At 31.3% G+C, this 19,550-nt stretch overlaps 1 protein-coding gene across 1 annotated transcript in view; it reads left to right on the forward strand.

Annotated features, from left to right (window-relative positions):
• Positions 1-19,550, forward strand: part of LOC126878608 (coiled-coil domain-containing protein 170) — a 107,988-nt gene that overhangs the window by 83,387 nt on the left and 5,051 nt on the right. The window contains exons 7-14 of the mRNA XM_050641427.1: positions 8,176-8,319; positions 10,766-10,828; positions 10,895-10,927; positions 10,979-11,011; positions 11,744-11,779; positions 11,974-12,012; positions 12,337-12,369; positions 16,957-17,229. Of these exons, the coding sequence (XP_050497384.1) occupies positions 8,176-8,319; positions 10,766-10,828; positions 10,895-10,927; positions 10,979-11,011; positions 11,744-11,779; positions 11,974-12,012; positions 12,337-12,369; positions 16,957-17,229 (654 nt within the window). The remainder of the gene's footprint in view (positions 1-8,175; positions 8,320-10,765; positions 10,829-10,894; positions 10,928-10,978; positions 11,012-11,743; positions 11,780-11,973; positions 12,013-12,336; positions 12,370-16,956; positions 17,230-19,550) is intronic.

Here is a 19,550-nt window from a genome sequence, read left to right on the forward strand (position 1 = left end):
AGGTTTCTTGAATGTATCGTCTTCTATAAAAATATACAATACAACGCTATATCAAACATGGCGGGTGCAACGCTAAGGATGTTTTCTGTTAATTTATTTGAGATAAAGAAATCAGTTAGTCTAACAGAAATATATGTTTATGGTTAAGAAATGTTATTGCCGAAAACCGTGAATTAGTTAATATGTATTAAATGACTTAGATGTGAACTAATAATACTTTCCCGTAATAAAATTTCTTAATGATTAGGTATGCTGTCTCTTTTAGATTATAAAAATTAAGAAAATTACATATTATTATGTCTGCTTCAATGTTTTACATTGGTTATATTTTCCCTCATGTTTTAGCTAAACAATGTTTATTGTGTGACTTAATATTACACAGATAAATAATTAATATTTCATTAACAAAAAGAAAAAATAATCAAAGATGTGTAGGTTAAATAATGCCATGTTTGAACTAAATATAATTGATTATTATTAGTATTAATAGTTCTTATGTGGGGCCGTGTATTTGTTTTTTTTGTATTTCCTAAATTTGTCAAAATAAATATCTATATCTTTATAAAAAAAATTTTATTATAGTAAGTTTACTCTTTCTACATAACGATTTTGTTTTAGTGAATTGCTGATATACAAGGAGCTATTAACAAAAGAAGGAAAATTTGAGGAAGTTGGATTTGCCTCTCCATCCTTTTATTGTTGTGTAGAAGCCAGTGGTTTAAGAGTGGAGAAAATATTTGTATGTAATAATAACGTTTTATATCTTGTTTTATTAATAAATAATGATTTTACCTTAACACAATGATTTATTTCGCCGTATTTAATATCACTTTATTTTCAAGAAATATTAACTTAACTCTAAATATACGTTTATCTCTGCGAAATATATTTCTTAACATTAAATAAATTAACTATTAATAGTAAAATAATAATATTCCTTACTAAGAAATATTATTGCTAAGAAAGAAGTTTTCTAATGTGTAGAAAATATATTTTTATGAGTAATAAAATTAATTAACATCAAGTGTAATTTCTTTCTGGTAAATGGGTTTGAAGTTTGCCAGAAAGTGATAGTTCAATCATGTTTAAGATATATTTCTTTGGCTATAGTAGAATTTATATGAAATATTTTAGAAAATTATATCTTACATACAAAGATATATTTCTTAGGCAATATGCCAAGTCGATCTTTCTTAAATATTAATAAAGTTTCTTTATGTCTAGAATTTTTTTCTCTCGGTGTACTAATTGCTTTTAAGAAAAAAACTTTAAAGAAAACTGAAAAATAGTTTTAAGGCCTATGTTTTACTGACATAATAGTCTTGATATCAAGTAGTTTTAATAAAAGGTTTTGTTAGTCATATTAGGAGAATCTTTAAAACTGCAATAAAACTAAAAGGTGACAAACTAGAATCTAATAAAACCAAACAGTCCGAAAGTTCTTCACAAAACTGATTAGTTTTAAAGTGAACTGAGAATAAACCATTTTAAAACTACAATAAGACAAATTATCTATTAAGATTAATTAGTCTTATACCATACTCTTATTAGATACTTTAAAACTAGTGACAAATGCTTAACAGTTTTAAAGTTCTGGCAGTACATCTACAAAGTAATTTTAAAACCATTAGCTTCTTATTTACCACAATAAAACCTTTATAAACCTTACATAAAACTAAAAGGTTTTTATTGTGCTACTTCGGATGAGAGTACTGAGAAGAATATTATGGTCCAAGAGCTGTGAGACATTTTTGAGTAGGTATTTTAGGCAACCTGAAAATGTTTCATGTGACTCTTCCATGATAGCCTAATACAATAATGCCGGTCTGGCTGGAGTGCAGCGGTTATTTTCCACAAAAATCCCCCCCAAAATTAAACAAAAGGGTAAAAATTGTTATTACAAAAAATATCATTGACGTGACTTTAAAGTAAATTTAAATATTTAAATATAAAGAAAATAAACAGGCCAGGCGATTTGAGGGCGATTTTAACTCTGCAAAATACTTGCATGGGCGCCCTAGGATTATTTTCAGGGGATGCATCTGAACTTCAGAAGATTTCATCTGAATCTGTACATACTATTAACGAGTATAAAATACACAACTAGACATGCATAACTATGTACATTCCTTCCGGACAGGGAGGTGAAATTGTTATTTTGCCAGAGTATTTTTTAATATTAAAAATAAACATTCTAAAAAGACAGTTTTTTTGGTGAAATTTTCCAACTGCTAGGTGATCAAACAAATTACGAGTGCATATAAATGAAAAGGGCTATAGGTAAGCAGCAGTGTGCGAAAGAGCGTATACCGATAGCTGTTTGCGTCCTCTGTTGTAGCTGAGCGAGTCCGTTTGCTCGAGAAAAATCACGTGACCTGGCGATATCCATGTTGTTGTTCCTCGAAACGTTAGAGTATTTATTATAATATATTATAGTTTTTTAAGTAACTTTTTCTTAATTAAAGAAAAATTATACGTACTATACAATAGATTTTGCAAATATGATAGAAAAAGACAAATTTATTATTATAAATATATAGGTAGAAACGTATAAAACTATAAACTAAATTAATTCTGTGTCCGAATCTTGTACCTCTTCTTCAAACTCCTCAGCTGTGCTTAAATATTCATTCTCTTCTTCCTCGTCAGACTCCTCTCGAGACTCAGATTCCTCTTCTATATGATCTGCAAATAGTTGTAATATGTATTTAGAATTAATTAAAAATGAATTAGTGATTAACTAGTTGAGTCTCTACGTATTCTCCGTCCTTTTATACGGAGTCGAAGCCTGGACAATCACGGGCGCATCTGAAGAAAGACTTGCCGTTGTTGAGATGTGGAGTTATAATAATGTTAAATATATCATGGACACACGTAACAAACACGGAAACATTATTAAAGATGAAAAAGGCAAAATAAATACTCAACATATAAATTAAAGAAACATGAGCTACTTTGGTCATACCTACACTAAGAAATAAAAAACGTGATGTGATTGGTTATATAAGGAAAATTATTAAGCACTGGTAATTTTTCATTAATTCTAAATACATATTACAACTATTTGCAGATCAGGTAGAAAAATCTGAGTCTCGAGGGGAGTCTGACGAAGGAGAAGAGCATAAATATTTATTTCAGCTCATTTTTCTTTCCTTCATAGTGTTGAGTATTTCTTTTGCCTTTTTCATCTTTCTTAATGTTTCCGTGTTTGTTAAGTGTTGTGTCCATGATATTTTTTACATTATTCGATAACACCACATCTCAAAAATGGTAAGTCTTTTTCAGATGCGCCCGTGATTGTCCAGGATTCGACTCCGTATAAAAGGACAGAGAATACGTAGCAACTCAATTAATTAATCACTGATTAATTTTTAATTAATTCTAAATACATATTACAACTATTTTCAGATCATGTAGAAGAGGAATCTGAGTCTCGAGGGGAGTCTGACGAAGAAGAACAGAATGAACATTTAAGCTCAGATGAGGAGTTTGAAGAAGAAGTACAAGATTCGGACACCGAATTAATTTAGTTTATAGTTTTATATTTTCTACCTATATATTTATAATAATAAATTTGTCTTTTTCTATCATATTTTGCAAAATCTATTGTATAGTACGTATTATTTTCCTTTAATTAAGAAAAATTACTTAAAAAACTATAATATATATAATAATAATTACTCTAACGTTTCGAGGCACAACAACATGGATATGTCACGTGATTTTCTCGAGCGAACGGACTCATTCAACTTCAACAGAGGACGCAAATAGCTACCGGTATACGCTCTTTCTCACACTGCTGCTTACTTATAGCGGTTTTCATTTATATGCACGCGTAATTTGTTTGATCACATGGCAATTGGAAAATTTCACCAAAAAAAACTTGTCTTTTGTAGAATATTTATTTTTAAAATTAAAAACTACCCTGTCAAAATAACAATTGCACCTCCCTGTCCGGAAGGAACGTACATAGCTATGCATGTATAGTTGTATATTTTATACTCGTTAATAGTATGTACAGATTCAGATGAACTCTTCTGAAGTTCAGATGCACCCCCTGAAAATAATCCTGGGGCGCCCATGCAAGTATCTTTCTGTTTATTTTCTTTATATTTAAATATTTAAATTTACTTTCAAGTCATATCAATGATATTTTTTGTAATAACAATTTTTACCCTTTTGTTTAATTTTGGGGGGATTTTTGGGGAAAATAAACGCTACCCTCCAGCCAGACCGGCATTTTTGTATTAGGCTATTATAGAAGAGTCACCTGAAAAATTTTCAGGTTGCCTAAAATACCTACTCAAAAATGTCTCACAGCTCTTATACTATTATTACAGTAAATACGTTGAGAGATCGAAAGAGGAGAGAAGACATTAGAAGAAAATGTAACGTACAATATATAAACGAATGGACACTAAATAGAAAAAAAAAATTGAATAACCACATAAGAATCATGGGGAAGACACGTGTGGTCAAAATAGCACGAGATAAATCACAAATCGGCATAAGAAGTATCGGCCGACCGCGCAAACCATGGAGTGACAACCTTCCGTAGAGGTATCAATCCGCCAATGAACAAACAGAATTGCTTATAAAGAGGAAGAAGAAGAAGAAGATAAAACTAGTTATTGGTCTAAAAGCTAACGAGATATTAGTTGAAATGTAGTTAAAAAAGCAAAAAATCAAGATAATCAAAAGCAATAAAGCAAATAATATTGGATTTTTCATTGTATCTATAATTTTACTCTCGGTATTTACCGTGAATATTTTAAATTTAATTTCGAAAATTAAAATTACCCGTGAATATCTGAAATACATCGAATCTCATCAGTTATTCCATGTTATTGTTGTGTGTTGTAATTCAATTTTATTCGTAACATTAGCATATTCGTAACAAATGTTTATTGACTGTGTATGCCAATAAATTAATAAACAATCGTCCCATTCAAATATTTCCGAACACACAAAGTGCCAGGCACATTTGTAGTCAATGTCAGACCTAATATTATAATAAAGGGAAATCAATTCGATCTGCTTTGTGTAATATTATTAGTTATTAGTAAAGTTGGCTGTAGATAGAAAGGAATAAAGGAATAAAAAACAAAGGCATATTGTAAAAAGAGGTTAAATTAAATTGTAAAAATATTCAATCGAACAATAGGGAACTTGCATAAAATTTTAAATTCGAAAAAAATGTTATAAATCAAAAGAGAACATAATTTAGAACCTGTATCAAAGATAAAAAAGTTTTGTTTTTCTTTCGTTTGGCCCCTAAAGACGACTAAAAATTCAAGTTATACCAGCCACCCCAAAACGCGTCGTGACGTCACGGGGTTGTATGTTTACATTCTACACCAATTGTATATATAATTTTAAATTAGACATTATAAACGTCAGTAAAAAATACAGTTATGTGACGTTAAAAGTGTTTTTGATCGTTTGAACTATTCATAGAAAATTTGTACTTTTACAAAATGGTTTTATTTTCAATAGTAAACCTTCTTTCCTTTCCTTCAAAAACTGTATCAAACTCCAATCTCAACAAACTGGTATATATTATTACAACGACATACGATAAATGTCATTAGAATATAAATAATTTTCTTTATTCCCCGAAGACGAGCTGGCCAAATACCCAAGTAGGTGGAGGCCAATAATCTAAAGAAAAAGAATATACGTAAATATAACCATAAACGAAACCACATAGTTAAACTCTGTGACGTCACGGGTCGTTTGAACTATTTTAAGATAAAGAAGACTTTAAATTTGTACTTCTAAGTTATTATGAGTTTTTGAAGCGTGAAATTTTGGAAATCTTATTTTTATACAAAACTGAACATTATTATGTAATAAAAAAATGTGCAAGTTCCCTATTTATTCTCATGACGGTTTAAAATTCATAGCGCTCTTATCAGTTCTGATTATAAAATTTCTATTATACAGGAAAGTATAAAAAGGTTTTAGGGGATTTTAGCCACTGACATGCGGTATCCCATACCGCGCTGATGATATGTTTTGTTGTAAAACTTGTTTTGTAAAAGATTCCTAAAAAACCATCTGCGTACAGGGTTATTCACTATATTTTGACCGCCCTGTAACCTGCTTTATTTACAGAATTAGACAAAAATGTAAAATACAAAAGTTATTTGATTTTCAAATTATGATTTTTTGACATATATATCATATTAGTGACGTCATCCATCTGGGAGTGATGACGTAATAGACTATTTTTTTAAATGAGAATAGGGGTCGTGTGCCAGCTCATTTGAAATGTTATTCAATTCTCTATTTAATAATTAACTAACATTTAGATAATTATTTATACAGGGTCTATAAATTTTTTTTAAATTAAATTACTTTTCACTTAAATTATGGTTTTAGTATGAAAACTATTAGGCTATTGATTATGTACTTGAGAAAGGAACTACAACGTTAACGGGGTTTTATTGTTTCATATGGTCAATGGACCTCTAAATATGTGCGTTTTTGAGAAAGGGGTGAACTACTAGAAAGGGGACTAGCCCTAGGCACAGGGTGAATTAGGGTCAGTTCTATGAAATTTTGGTACAAACATGTCTACAGAAAAATTGTTCCAGATTAAATTTACTCTCGAAATATTACCTTATAAAATCAAAAATATTCTTTTTTACAAAAATATATTAAAAAACACGGAAGACATTTACAAAAAAAAAGAATGTGTATGTACTTTGTACGCACGTAAGAAGTTATACTTCTATTATATGATTTAAACGAAATTAATATACTTTTTATTTATATTTTATTTAAATATTAAACTAATTTATACTTACTACTTCTCAAACCTTTTTATTAAAACAGTGCCAAAAATTAAAATAATAAAAGAATAAAACACACACAAACACATTAAAAATGCCACAAATGATTTTTGAACATTAATTGTCGGAAATTTTTTTAACTAAATACGTATTTTCTGAAAATAAAATTATATAATAAATATACTTACAATCATAAAATGTATAAAAAAAAATAAAAAAATAAAAGTTTTTATTGGGATTCGAACCAGCTATCAGCGCGGTTGGTATATTGGGGTTCATTCACCTTAACTTAAACGCTTCGCCACGGAGGCAATGTGTCATTATGTGCGAAGATCGACTAACTAAACGCATTAAGCTTTTGACATTTTTGACTTAAATTATTTTGATTTTGAATTGAAATGATTTATAATTGAAAAAATACAACAAAACATATAGTAACAAAACAATATACTAGATGAACATTGGTAGAAATTTTGATGGTAATCAAATTATGTAAATAAAAGTATTACATACTATGTATTTTGGTAGGTTCAAATAGGTAGGTACCTATGATACATTTACAATTATTACGTACCTGTTGCTTTTAAAAACTATTTAAATGTCACTACGATTATAAACTTTTTTGTTTCTGTCCTCACAACAATAAAACTAATATATTATACATTTGTTTACCTTCATATTGAACAATTATTTATTGTTGACAGATCATTTCAACAACCAATCAGAGCCCGTATAACGACTATTGTTTGTTTTTTAACCAAGAGGAGTGATTCAAATTTACCGCGCCGTAATGCTTGTTTCTAATTGGTCCAACCGCAGGCAAGTTTACTCCATTGTTATTAAATTTTGACACTAATGACATTTATCAAATTTTGGCACCTCTGTCATTTTATAGGTTAATTAAGTATATCGGCGATTTTTTGTGTTTTCTGCATTATTCCTTTAATTTTTAGATTTTTAGTCTACTTTTATAGACAAACAGTTGTTTTTAGAACACTTTAGCGATGTGTTAGTAATATATAATATGTATGGATTATCATCGAAAGCTGATATGATCAACGAAAAAAGAAGATGAATTTAGTGACTTTTCTAGTAACTTTCTTGGGTGTGAATCTGTCTTTTTAGTTTACTCCTCTTGGTTAAAAAATCAACTATAATACTATACTGTCGGTGTGCGCATGCGCGCAGATCAATATAAATTCACCCTCAATCTCAATCGCGCCTAAAGAAGTATAACTTCAAAAAACAGGAAGAAAGCAATTTTTTTTTGCCCCATAACTTTTTCTACGGGGATAGATCATATTGTAGTTCCTTTAAACTCTCTTATTTTGAACATAATATTCTAGTAAAACTATCTGAATAATAATAATCGTTTCAGTTTGTCAATTTTCTTGAACGTCTTGCAAGAGCATTGAACATGGATGAGATTTCCCAAGATCTGGGAATCGATCTTCACACCGAGACGATATTAATGAGAGCTGAACAACTGGCTAGACTAGAGAGTGAAAAATTAGTAGACAAGGTAAGATATACTTAATAACTGTGAAGAAAAGTTATCAAGGGTGTGATATATGTATTTATAGCAAACAAACTTTATTTCAACTGCTATAAATTTTTAGCACACTCGTGATACATACTAAATTTTATGCACGATTGTTACACATTGTCTGAAATTGTCTGAAATTTACAGCCACCTATAAGATGAAATCAATCAAAGATAGTGTGATACTTCATTTCAATTCGAGTTTCACGATTCTCTATATCGTCGTCAACACAAGAAAAACTGGTAACTCCATTTTCCTTAATTTTTCAGGAGATCCTAAAAACAGTAACATTAGAAGAACTCCAACATGGGTTTATAAAATAAATATGAAAAAACCATGTAACTCAGCGATAGTTTAAAGCAACAAAAATCCCTTTATTTTTAAACCGTACTAAAACATTTATGATAGGTCTGGATCCCGCGTATGAAAAAAAAGTTGATTAATAGCAAGCTGAAAATTTGTTAATAGCTTAAGGGTGTCTAGTCGGACAAACTTTGATATATGGGAACACTGGAACAGGGGAAGTTTTAATTGTGGAACAGGTTGAAAATTTGGAACGTTCAGACCACGAAAACGGCACATGTATTTTGTCCGACAGAACAGACTTAAACTCTCCGAACAGAGATTAAACTCTCATGCAAAAATCAGACTGCTATTTATCACCAAATGGGCGTTTTAATGAGTGGAACATGTGGAATATGTCAAATGACAGGAATTATGACAGGTGATAAATAGCAGTCTGATTTTTGCATGGGAGTTTAATATCTGTTCAGAGAGTTTAAGTCTATTCTGTCGGACAAAATAAATGTGCCGTTTTCGTGGTCTGACCGTTCCAAATCCTTAACCTGTTCCACAATTAAAACTGCCCCTGTTCCAGTGTTCCCATTTATCAAAGTTTATCCGACTAGACACCCTTAAGCTATTAACAAATTTTCAGCTTGCTATTAATCAACTATTTTTTCATACGCGGGATTCAGACCTATTACTCAAATCAACTTAATTTATCTTACTTCCTTACAGATGTGAAATTAGAACTTAAAAACCTCTATTCACTCCAAAAAAACAAATCAAATCAACGGCAGTAATCACTTAACTGACAACAGAAAATGCTCGGGAGTTGCGTGTTTTACTAACATAATTTTTTGACAAGGGGAGATACCTGCTTTTCTAGCATACATTTTAAAATTAGAAATCTACATTTAAATGACGTATTATTTGTTGGATGGCTAGAATAGGCGATTGGCTAATGGATGGCAGTAAAATCTCATTTTAAGTAAAAATTGGAGTTACGCGGTTTTGTTATGTCGACGACGATATGTATTTCATGGTTTCTCTATCATCAGGAAGAACTTGAGACCTAAGCTGGAAAGAAACAAATCGTCGATCCATAAAACACGTTAAGAGGAATGGTAATACTCGAATTAAATAGTTACGACACTTATCTTACGTTACGTTTTTAAACTTCATCAGGAGCATACTACACAATTATTAACAATAAGATACGTAGATAAGATTAACAATTTGACGAAATAACTGACGAAACTATACTATATCTGCTTTTCTTCTTTTTGATGTGTTTATCCGTGACGAACGTTGGCAATCATCATGGCAATAGGTTGAGGTTCTTCAACCAGGATGTTCTTCTTTTTCCTGAATCCCTCTTTTCAAACAATATTTTTCCTTGCAGGATGGCTTGTAGGAGAGTATATCTGGATTCATTTCGCATACAGTCGGAAAAATGAAAGAATACCCATGAACGATCACATCAATCTCTTATTTTGTATTTGCTGTCTTTTTCTATAAATAACAAACGTTTGTTATAGAAAAAGATAGCAAATACAAAATAAGTGATTGATGTGATTGTTCATGGGTATTCTTTCATTTTTCCGACTGTAATGTGTCCGAAGTATGGTAGATTTCGTGATTTTATGGTGGTCAGTACCTCTTTGTATCTGCTTTTACTCTATCTATTATGACTTAATTTACACGAAGGGCTTTGTCCACTTGAGACTTTTTTTCTATATATCTGATGTCTAGGAATTCGATGACCTCAATATTTCCATGTTCAAGTAGACAATGTTAATGCCTGCTGGAAAATTTGGCAATCGTTAATTCCACTGTCTATATCTTCAGATTTAGGTGGATCTATCTTTTTTTACGTACCATGGACCATTACCGCTGCTCCGTATTATCCTAATTTGAAACCTCTGACCCTTTACAAAACACTGTGAGAACTTACTTATAAAAGCCTTGTCTAACATCGTGCATAAAACAATACGGTTTATAATTACAAAATAAATACAAGAGATATATTATATTCTAGGATTTCGTTTGAAATTTTGCTTCTTACTAAGAAAACCGAAATACAAGAAAAACTAAAAACAAAATAGATATTTTTGAAGAACAGTAGAATTAGAACTATAGATTACCAAATTAGTATTTTTTGCAGAGTTTTCTTATTTGACTCAGTTGTTGGTTACAATGACAGTAAGTGTATGTCTTATTAAGAAAATATATCTTCAATTATTGAAATTGACGCGGCGTATTTTTTAGGACGAGAGTAAATCACTTATTCCCTACGATAAGGTAATAAAAAAATTAATGTAATATAATAGAAAATTATGTATTATTTTTTAGGACGATTATAAATATTACTGGCCATATGATAAGGTAATAATTTAAACAAAATGTATCAAACGATTACTTTATCAATAACTTTTTCAATCATCTGTAGTATTATTATTATATGTTACTCAATCTCATATATCATCTAAAGCATCGGTCATCAGTCTGTGTTCTCTCATTTTGACCTAGATATGAATAATGCCTGCCTATGCCATACATAGATAAAAATAAATATTTGCACCAAAAGGTATATTTATTAAAAAAAAAACCTTTTCGGGCTATATCACAAAACATTTTCTGAATAAAAATCCCATTTTCAGTGCAACTAAAAAGTGTACACGCTTAAAGCCAATAAATACATGGGTCTTTACCCATATGTTAATACTATAACTGTAAATAGACCTTAGGTAGCAACTAAATCGGTTGCTACTGCTACTTAGGCTTTGTAAACTGACGCTGTTACCAATGTGCCACACTTACATGTCACAATATAAGACGTTGGTGATGATTTTGTGTCAATGCACTAGAACACCACATATCATGTGCTTTCCTGTCAATTTCATAGTAATCCAAAATTGATAGTTATGATACGACCACTACTTGGTCCCTACCTAAACCCCATTGAATCATTTCAGGCGCCGCTCGATCGTATAGGCATATCGTATCATCATATAGCATAATAACATACCATAGAGAAACTCATTTTTAAATTTTAACTTCTAATTATTAATTTTTGTAAATTGAGGTAGGCACTTATTCATAAAATATGTTTTCTAGGATTACTACTACAAATACATATGGCAATATGATAAGGTAAATTAAAAATCAAAATATATTATAAATACCATGTTATATACAATAAATTGTGTGGTACTCAAAAAAATATAACAAGATTTTGTTATATTGTTGCATCAAAACATGTTCTCTAAAATCTACATATTTTGGTTAAATAATAATTACAATATACTACAATTTCAGAATGAATATTAATAAAAAATATGTTTTAGGATTATTATAAATACTGTTGGCCCTATTATAATGATAAGGTAATTTTAAATAGAAAATAAACCATTTTTATAGATATTTCTCGGAATATTTCCTATTTCAAGCAAGTTGAGTAATATTTATCTAAAAACAAATAAATATATTAAGTAAAAATTAATACCCAGCCAAAATTTTTGAAAAATTTACGCCGTATTTTCTTAAACCTGGCATGCTTTATGTCACAGTAAATATCGACGAATTTTCCAAAAATAGATTTAAGTTTGTTTATTTCCCTTCGTTTTATAAATAAAGAAGAGTTAATAAACGTTAGAACTTATTCAAATAGTAAAAACTTTTGCAAACAATTGATTTTAAATAATTTTTAGGCATTATGTGATTGGTATTGGCCACGAAAAAAGGTAATAAATAGCACTGTTAGTTTTGTTTTTCTTAAATAACTTGTCATAGCTTCATAACTTCATCCATCACAATTCTCTTTTATTTTCAACAAGTAGATGCAAAACCAAATAAATAAGATATTACATTCAACTTGTATTAATTAATTCAAGATACTGTTACCTACTTTCAAAGTTTTCTAACACTGTTATTACCTCGTAGGTATATTTTTATTATTTCCTTCGTTTTTTACCTTTCCACCGGCTTTTCAATTTTAAGATATTCAATAAATTATCATTATTCCATCGGGACTAAGATCGGCTGGACACATTGCTAGGATGTCAAATAAGCATCCCTTCTTCTTGTGAAGTAAGGCTGACCCCGGGAAAGATGAATCGAAAATCTAAACATCGATATAGGTAGATAAAGTTTAAATAGGCAATTCAAATAAAATGGAGAAGGAAGAATAATTATTGACATGTTTTGATAATCTTGATTGATAATCGGACCCGGAGAATTACAGAGTAATTAACTTATTAAACACAACATTAAAATTAACAACCAAAGTGATAACAAACAAATTGAATGAAATTATAACATTAGCAGAAGAACAACAAGGTTTTAGGTCGGGAAGGTCATGCACTGACGCTATATTTATAATGAGGCAAGTTCAAGAGAAATCGTTGGAATACAACAAACCAGCATATTTATGTTTCGTGGACCTTAAAAAAGCATTTGACAGGGTCACATTAAAGGACGTTATCCATTTGTTATACTCGAGAGAGGTACCTCTAGGAATAATTAAAACGATCGAAAACATCTACCAGAACAACACAATAAAATTAAAAGTGGACGATGAATTAGCTGACCCAGTTGAAGCCGGCAATGGGATAAGACAGGGGGATTCCTTGAGTCCATTATTGTTCAACCTGATCATGGACGAAATAATAAAAAAAGTAAGAACTAAAAAAGGATACCAAATAGGATAAAAACAACCTAAAATAATCTGCTATGCGGACAATGCAATACTAATCTCTCAAAGTGAAGATAATATGCAACGTATGCTGCACCAATTCAACATAATCGCCAGAAAATTTTACATGTTAATTTCCTCCCAAAAGAAAAAATGCATGGTTATAACAGCAGATCCAATAAGATGTAAATTGGAGCTGGAAGGTCAGATAATAGAACAAGTTTAAATACCTAGGCATCACACTATCCAGCTACGGAAGGCTCGAAACAGAAGTGGAATATCAATTGAATAGAGCAAACAGAGCCTCAGGTTTCCTGAATGACACAATGTGGAGAAATAAAAATATCGGAAAAGAAATGAAAGGCAAAATTTACAAAACAGTCATCAGACCAATAATGACATACGCGGCAGAAACACGACCCGAGGACAGAGAGGACAAAAATATTGCTCGAAGCAACGGAGAGGAAAACCCTTCGAAAAATCGATGGTAAAACTCTATGGGACAGAGCTAGAAGTACAGATATACGACGGAGATGCAAGGTGTGTAACATTAATAACTGGGTAAGAAAGAAGACAGAAGAATTGAATGGAATGACCACATAAGCCGAATGGCAACAAATAGAATAGTCAGGACAGCGAGAGACGGTTCTTCAATAGGAAGACGATCAGTGGGAATACCACGAAAACGATGGAACGAAAACTTACTAGAGGCACATTGAGGAAACAGACAGAATCATGTCTATACAAAAAAGAAGAAGAAGAAGAAGAAGAAGAAGAAGATTGATAATCTTTGACAACACCAAAGCTCTCTTCTCTGCCTTGCGAACCATGTAACTCATCTACTTATTAATAGTTCAAGTCGTTTCTAGAACTATTTTCAAGTACTTTATTTTTTGGCAGGTAATATTTTTTTCCCTCCAGGAAATAAAATAAGTGCCCTTTGCCCCTCGAATCTGTAATGATCATACCTTCAGACTTTTCAGCCGCTTGAATGAGGTCTCTATTTCCTATACACATCTCTACTTTGTTCAGGGTAAATTTGATAATGCATGATCGATCAGTCTTCGTTGTGCTTCACTAGCACCAAGAGGTATCCTCTATACATGCTATTGCCTGTACAAGAGTGTCCAAGTCAGTCTTCAAAGTCTTGTTGTAAGAATATTCCAAAGCAATTAATAGCCCTAGGATGCAGCCCTGCGTTACTGCCGCCCTGGTTCTCATAGAGTTACTTCTCGTAATGTTGATGCGTCTATCTGTGAAGTAGATCCTAAGCAAGTTCCGTCAAAGGGGAATATCCCTAAGTTGCCCAGTTATCTGACGATAATTTCCCAGCTAGTACGATGAAATACATTTCTTGTATCGATGAAGAAAGTCACCATCCATCTTCTACTACATAATATGATCCCTCCCTCTTGATCCTGCTTATGATGTCTACCACAGATTTTTCTTTCCGCAACCCATACTAGCGGTCGGCTATGACGCCGTTTTCCATGATTTCCCTCTCCAGTAGGTATTGTCTTCACAAGAATCTCAAAGACCTTGCCAATAGTATTTAAGAGCGTATAGGTCTGTGCATGCCACGCTCCTACAATTCCTTTCCCGGTTTCGGAATAAAAGTAGCAGCATATTATCATGCAGGTAGCGATTCCAGTACGTAGCGTTTAGTTTCCGAAAAATACGATTAAATAGGTTTAAATATGAACAATTCGCAGTGTCTGGAACGTATCGTATCAGACATATCTTAGTAAAATCAGGTTTTTCGGAGACTACGCTACGTGCTGGAAACACTACGTGCATGATAATATGGCGCGACCTTAAGTATGAGAATTCTCATTTATTTCAGATCTCCTGAGAACTCCTACCTTCCTTGAGGGTTGTTCATAATATGCTGTACACCTGTCTCCTTACTGATAACTTTTATTCTATCTATTCTATTAGTTCCAGGCACTTTTTTAATTTGAATGTTTTGCCAGCTTCCTTCTTTTTTCCCTCGTGAATTCAGGTACAGGTATCTCCACCTAGTGTGGCGTAAAGATTACTATTTTTCTCTGTGGAAACTATTCCGACTATCCAATTACGCCAATTATTCGGTAGGCGTCTCCCCAGATCACGGTTATTAGACTTTATTACGGTTGTCTTGTCCGACGGTGGTGGGGAGACTTATATTTTTGACTTTACGTCACAAGAGTTTACATTCCCATATTTTTAAATTATTTTCGATCATTGAATGTGTGTTATTATGTAAATATGTGTATTATTTGTGTTATTATGAAATAATAAGACAAACAGTACACATTTTATCTTATACCGGGTGGTGAATCGTAAAAACGGCCATAGGAAACTCAATGTAAAATTCTGAATTGTTGAATTCCTGCTTCCCTAATTATTCTACATCAAAAGTCGTGAGAGAATACTTGTAGAGAATTAAAATCTGTATTAAAATCAAAAGTAAAAATTGTTCTACGATTTAAATGCATTCCAAAATTTTGAAAAATATGATACATTTGCCACAATAGGTATGCGTGTAAAAGTAAGGGCACACGTTACTATGCTGACAGTGCTCACACCATTGACTGAATAAAAAATTCTTTATTATTAATCCTTTCTCCGCAACTGAGGGTATCTTATCAACTGTATTGTTTTTAAACAATAGATGATAAAATAAAAATATTGACAGTTCAAAAATGTGAACAATATTGCATTGTGTGTGGCCTAAGTTTGGGCTGAAAACTAACATGTATTACATTTTTAAAAAATTTTGGAATATGTTTAATTACGTAGACCAATTTTAACAGTTATTTCCAATACAGATTTTAATCCTCTTCAAATAGTTTCTAAATAATGTCTTTTGATGTAAAATAATTATTAGGGAAGCTGGAATTCAACAGTTCAGAATTTTACATTGAGTTTGAGACGTAGTGTCTAAGAACCGTGTCCCCAGATACCCTTTTCAATATTTTCGCAAAGTTCTTTCCAACATCTCCTCTCAAAAACAATCTTAAATTTTTTTGAGTTTAGTGGATCACATCTAATCATTTAATAATCGTTAATAATCATTCATCTAGAGTACTTGTTAATTTAAACCTTTTAATCTACTTATTTTGTATTACCTTTGTATCTAAGATACCTTATTTTAAGAGGTATATAATTATTTCGAAAAGCTTTGTGGGTTTTATTAGTTTATTGCATAATGTTATCACTGATTTATATACCATATTTTATGTCATTACATATTTAATTAAACTTTTCATCTTCTGTACTCAACGGCGTAACCAGGATGATCCTAAGGGGGGTTGGTTACAACTTTAAAAGGGTTTGATTTGTCAACAACACATAATGGTGTTAAGCGTATAGAGCTCAAATTAGATCCCAATGGGAGGGGGGTTATAACCCCCAAAACCCCCTGGTTACGCCTATGTCTGTACTGTAGTTGTATACATAGCACAAATAAAAACAAATCATTTTAAACCACCAACCATTATTATAGCACAAAATTTGCTTTTAAACTACAAACAGCTGAACATATTATTTTTTGATATATTTTTTCCAAGAACAAATTCCTCATAGTTCTGAACAAATATATTCAGTCAGCACTATTTTTCTCAAACATCAGTTATCTCCTTACTTCTATTCACAGACTACCCTGATCTACCAACTTCAACGTAGAGTGAGAAATCTTCGAGAGCAACTACAACGGAAAGAACTTCACTTAGATCTACTACGAAGAAAATTGTCGCTGCAAGAAGACAATACGAGAACTAAATGCGTGATCCAAAACGAGCGCGATGAAGCTAACCTACGAGTAAAGAAGCTGGTCAAGCAAGTGGATCGGCTTCAGCTACAACTTGCCGAAGCCAAAAGTCAGATTAGGGATCTCAATGCACAGCTGGCCGAAGCTGCAGATTATAAAGTACGTTGACGAAGATTGTTAAAATTATATTCTTACTGTTCTTAATAACATTTGTTCTTAAAAATATTAGTGCCTTATCTTCCTTACATATCCATACCATATTCATTCTATAATATAACTATTATATAATATATTATATAATTATATAATATAAAATTTTCATAGACATTTTTTTTTGAACGAAGTCTTATTCGTGAAAAATTTTCTTCAATCTGTCATTTGTTATACTTGACAATGTTTAATCACTTTTAATGTCAAAAGACTTTTCTTAATCGACGGAACGCAAATTAGCCTATTTTATTGGTTCCGATATTTTTGCTTGATCAAAATAAAACTGACTCATCATACAGCTTCAAAAATTCACTGCTGAAATTGGAAATTAGGCCTCTTCTAGCCTCAGTCTATCGTGTCGACTCTTTTGTCTTCCCTTGATCTCCAATCTCCGTTTCATTAACCTCTTTTTCCATCGTCAATCTGTTTTTCTAGCTCGGTGTAATGCTATCTCCATTTTATTCTCCATTTTAAACCTACAATTTCTGTAACCACAACGAGTTACCATCTCTCTTACCATTTCTAGATCCTCAGCTGTTATGACTATATCATCGGCGAAAGTAAGTTGTGTAGATACTCTCCATCTCTTTTTATTCCCTTTATCAGCCAATCCAAATTCTTAAGGTGATACAGTAGCGATCAACAGGTAGCCAAAACGCGTTCCAAGATTGTGGCTGTAATTTTGAATATTTTTTCGAGATATTTGGCACACGTATTCGTAATATAATAAAGAATGGCGGTACAGAATCCAATTTGAAAAATATATTAATATGTGGAAATTACTCTGTAATTAAATACAATATTAAAAAAACGAGCCTGTACCGCCATTAAGAAGAACAAAAAAAATACATTTCCTTCAAATAAACTTTTTTATCCGATGCCTAGATTTTGTGTCATTTTGGAACTACTAATGAAATAAAAAAATTTAGTAGTTCCAAAATGACACAAAATCTAGGAATCGGATAAAAAAGTTTATTTGAAGAAAGTGTATTTTTTGTTCTTCTTAATGGCGAGACAGGCTCGTTTTTTTAATATTGTATTTAATTACAGAGTAATTTCCACATATTAATATATTTTTCAAATTGGGCTCTGTACCGCCATTCTTTATTATATTACGAATACGTGTGCCAAATATCTCGAAAAATATTCAAAATTACAGCCGCAATCTTGGAACGCGTTTTGGCTACCTGTTGATTGCTACTGTTTCCTCTTAAAAACATGTTGTAGCACCGTATTGAAAAGATTAGGTGACATTGGATCTGTGCCGCTGCCTTGTCTAACTGCCCCCTCTATTTATATGCGATTACTATTATTAGTATGCAATTTTTAAGTGGCTGTTGCCTATAGGTATAGGTATGTATATATTGTATAATAATTTTGTATACCTATAATCTAGCCTGCATCCTTTAAGCGCCTGTAGTATTTTGCTTAGCTCAGCTGTGTCAAAGACTCTGTGACCATCGATAAACTAGAGCTTAATGTATTCCACTACTTTCTCTATGACTGACTACTGCTCGTATGATTCCCTTACTGTTTCTGAAATGAAACATCGAGCTCATACCGTCTATTAAATAATATAATATTTTGGTGTTCAATTTTATTTAATATTCTAAACACTTTGTTTATCTAAATATCATTAATGAATATTTCTTAACTTTTTCAGAGATTACTCTAATTTCTCTAACTACCACCATATCGCAGGCATACATACATTATATTTTGCAGATATATTTTCAAAAAAGAAATCTGATGCATACTAAAAAAATATAGGCCTGGCTCCCGCGTAAAAAAAAAGAATGTGTGTGTACTTTGTACGCACGTAAGAAGTTATACTTCTATTATATGATTTAAACGAAATTAATATATTTTTTATTTAAATATTAAACTAATTTATACTTACTACTTCTCAAACATTTTTACTAAAACAGTGCCAAAAATTAAAATAATAAAAGAATAAAACATTAATTGTCGGAAATTTTTTTAACTAAATACGTATTTTCTGAAAATAAAATTATATAATAAATATACTTACAATCATAAAATATATAAAAAAATAAAAGTTTTTATTGGAATTCGAACCAGCTATCAGTGCGGTTGGTATATTGGGGTTCATTCGCCTTAAATGCTTCGCCACGGAGGCAATGTGTCATTATGTGCGAAGATCGACTAATTAAACGGATTAAGCTTTTGACATTTTTGAATTAAATGAAATTATTTTGATTTTGAATTGAAATGATTTAGAATTGAAAAAATACAACGAAACATAGAGT

This window comes from Diabrotica virgifera, chromosome 1 (genome assembly GCF_917563875.1).
Source record: "Diabrotica virgifera virgifera chromosome 1, PGI_DIABVI_V3a".
Lineage (NCBI taxonomy): Eukaryota > Metazoa > Arthropoda > Insecta > Coleoptera > Chrysomelidae > Diabrotica > Diabrotica virgifera.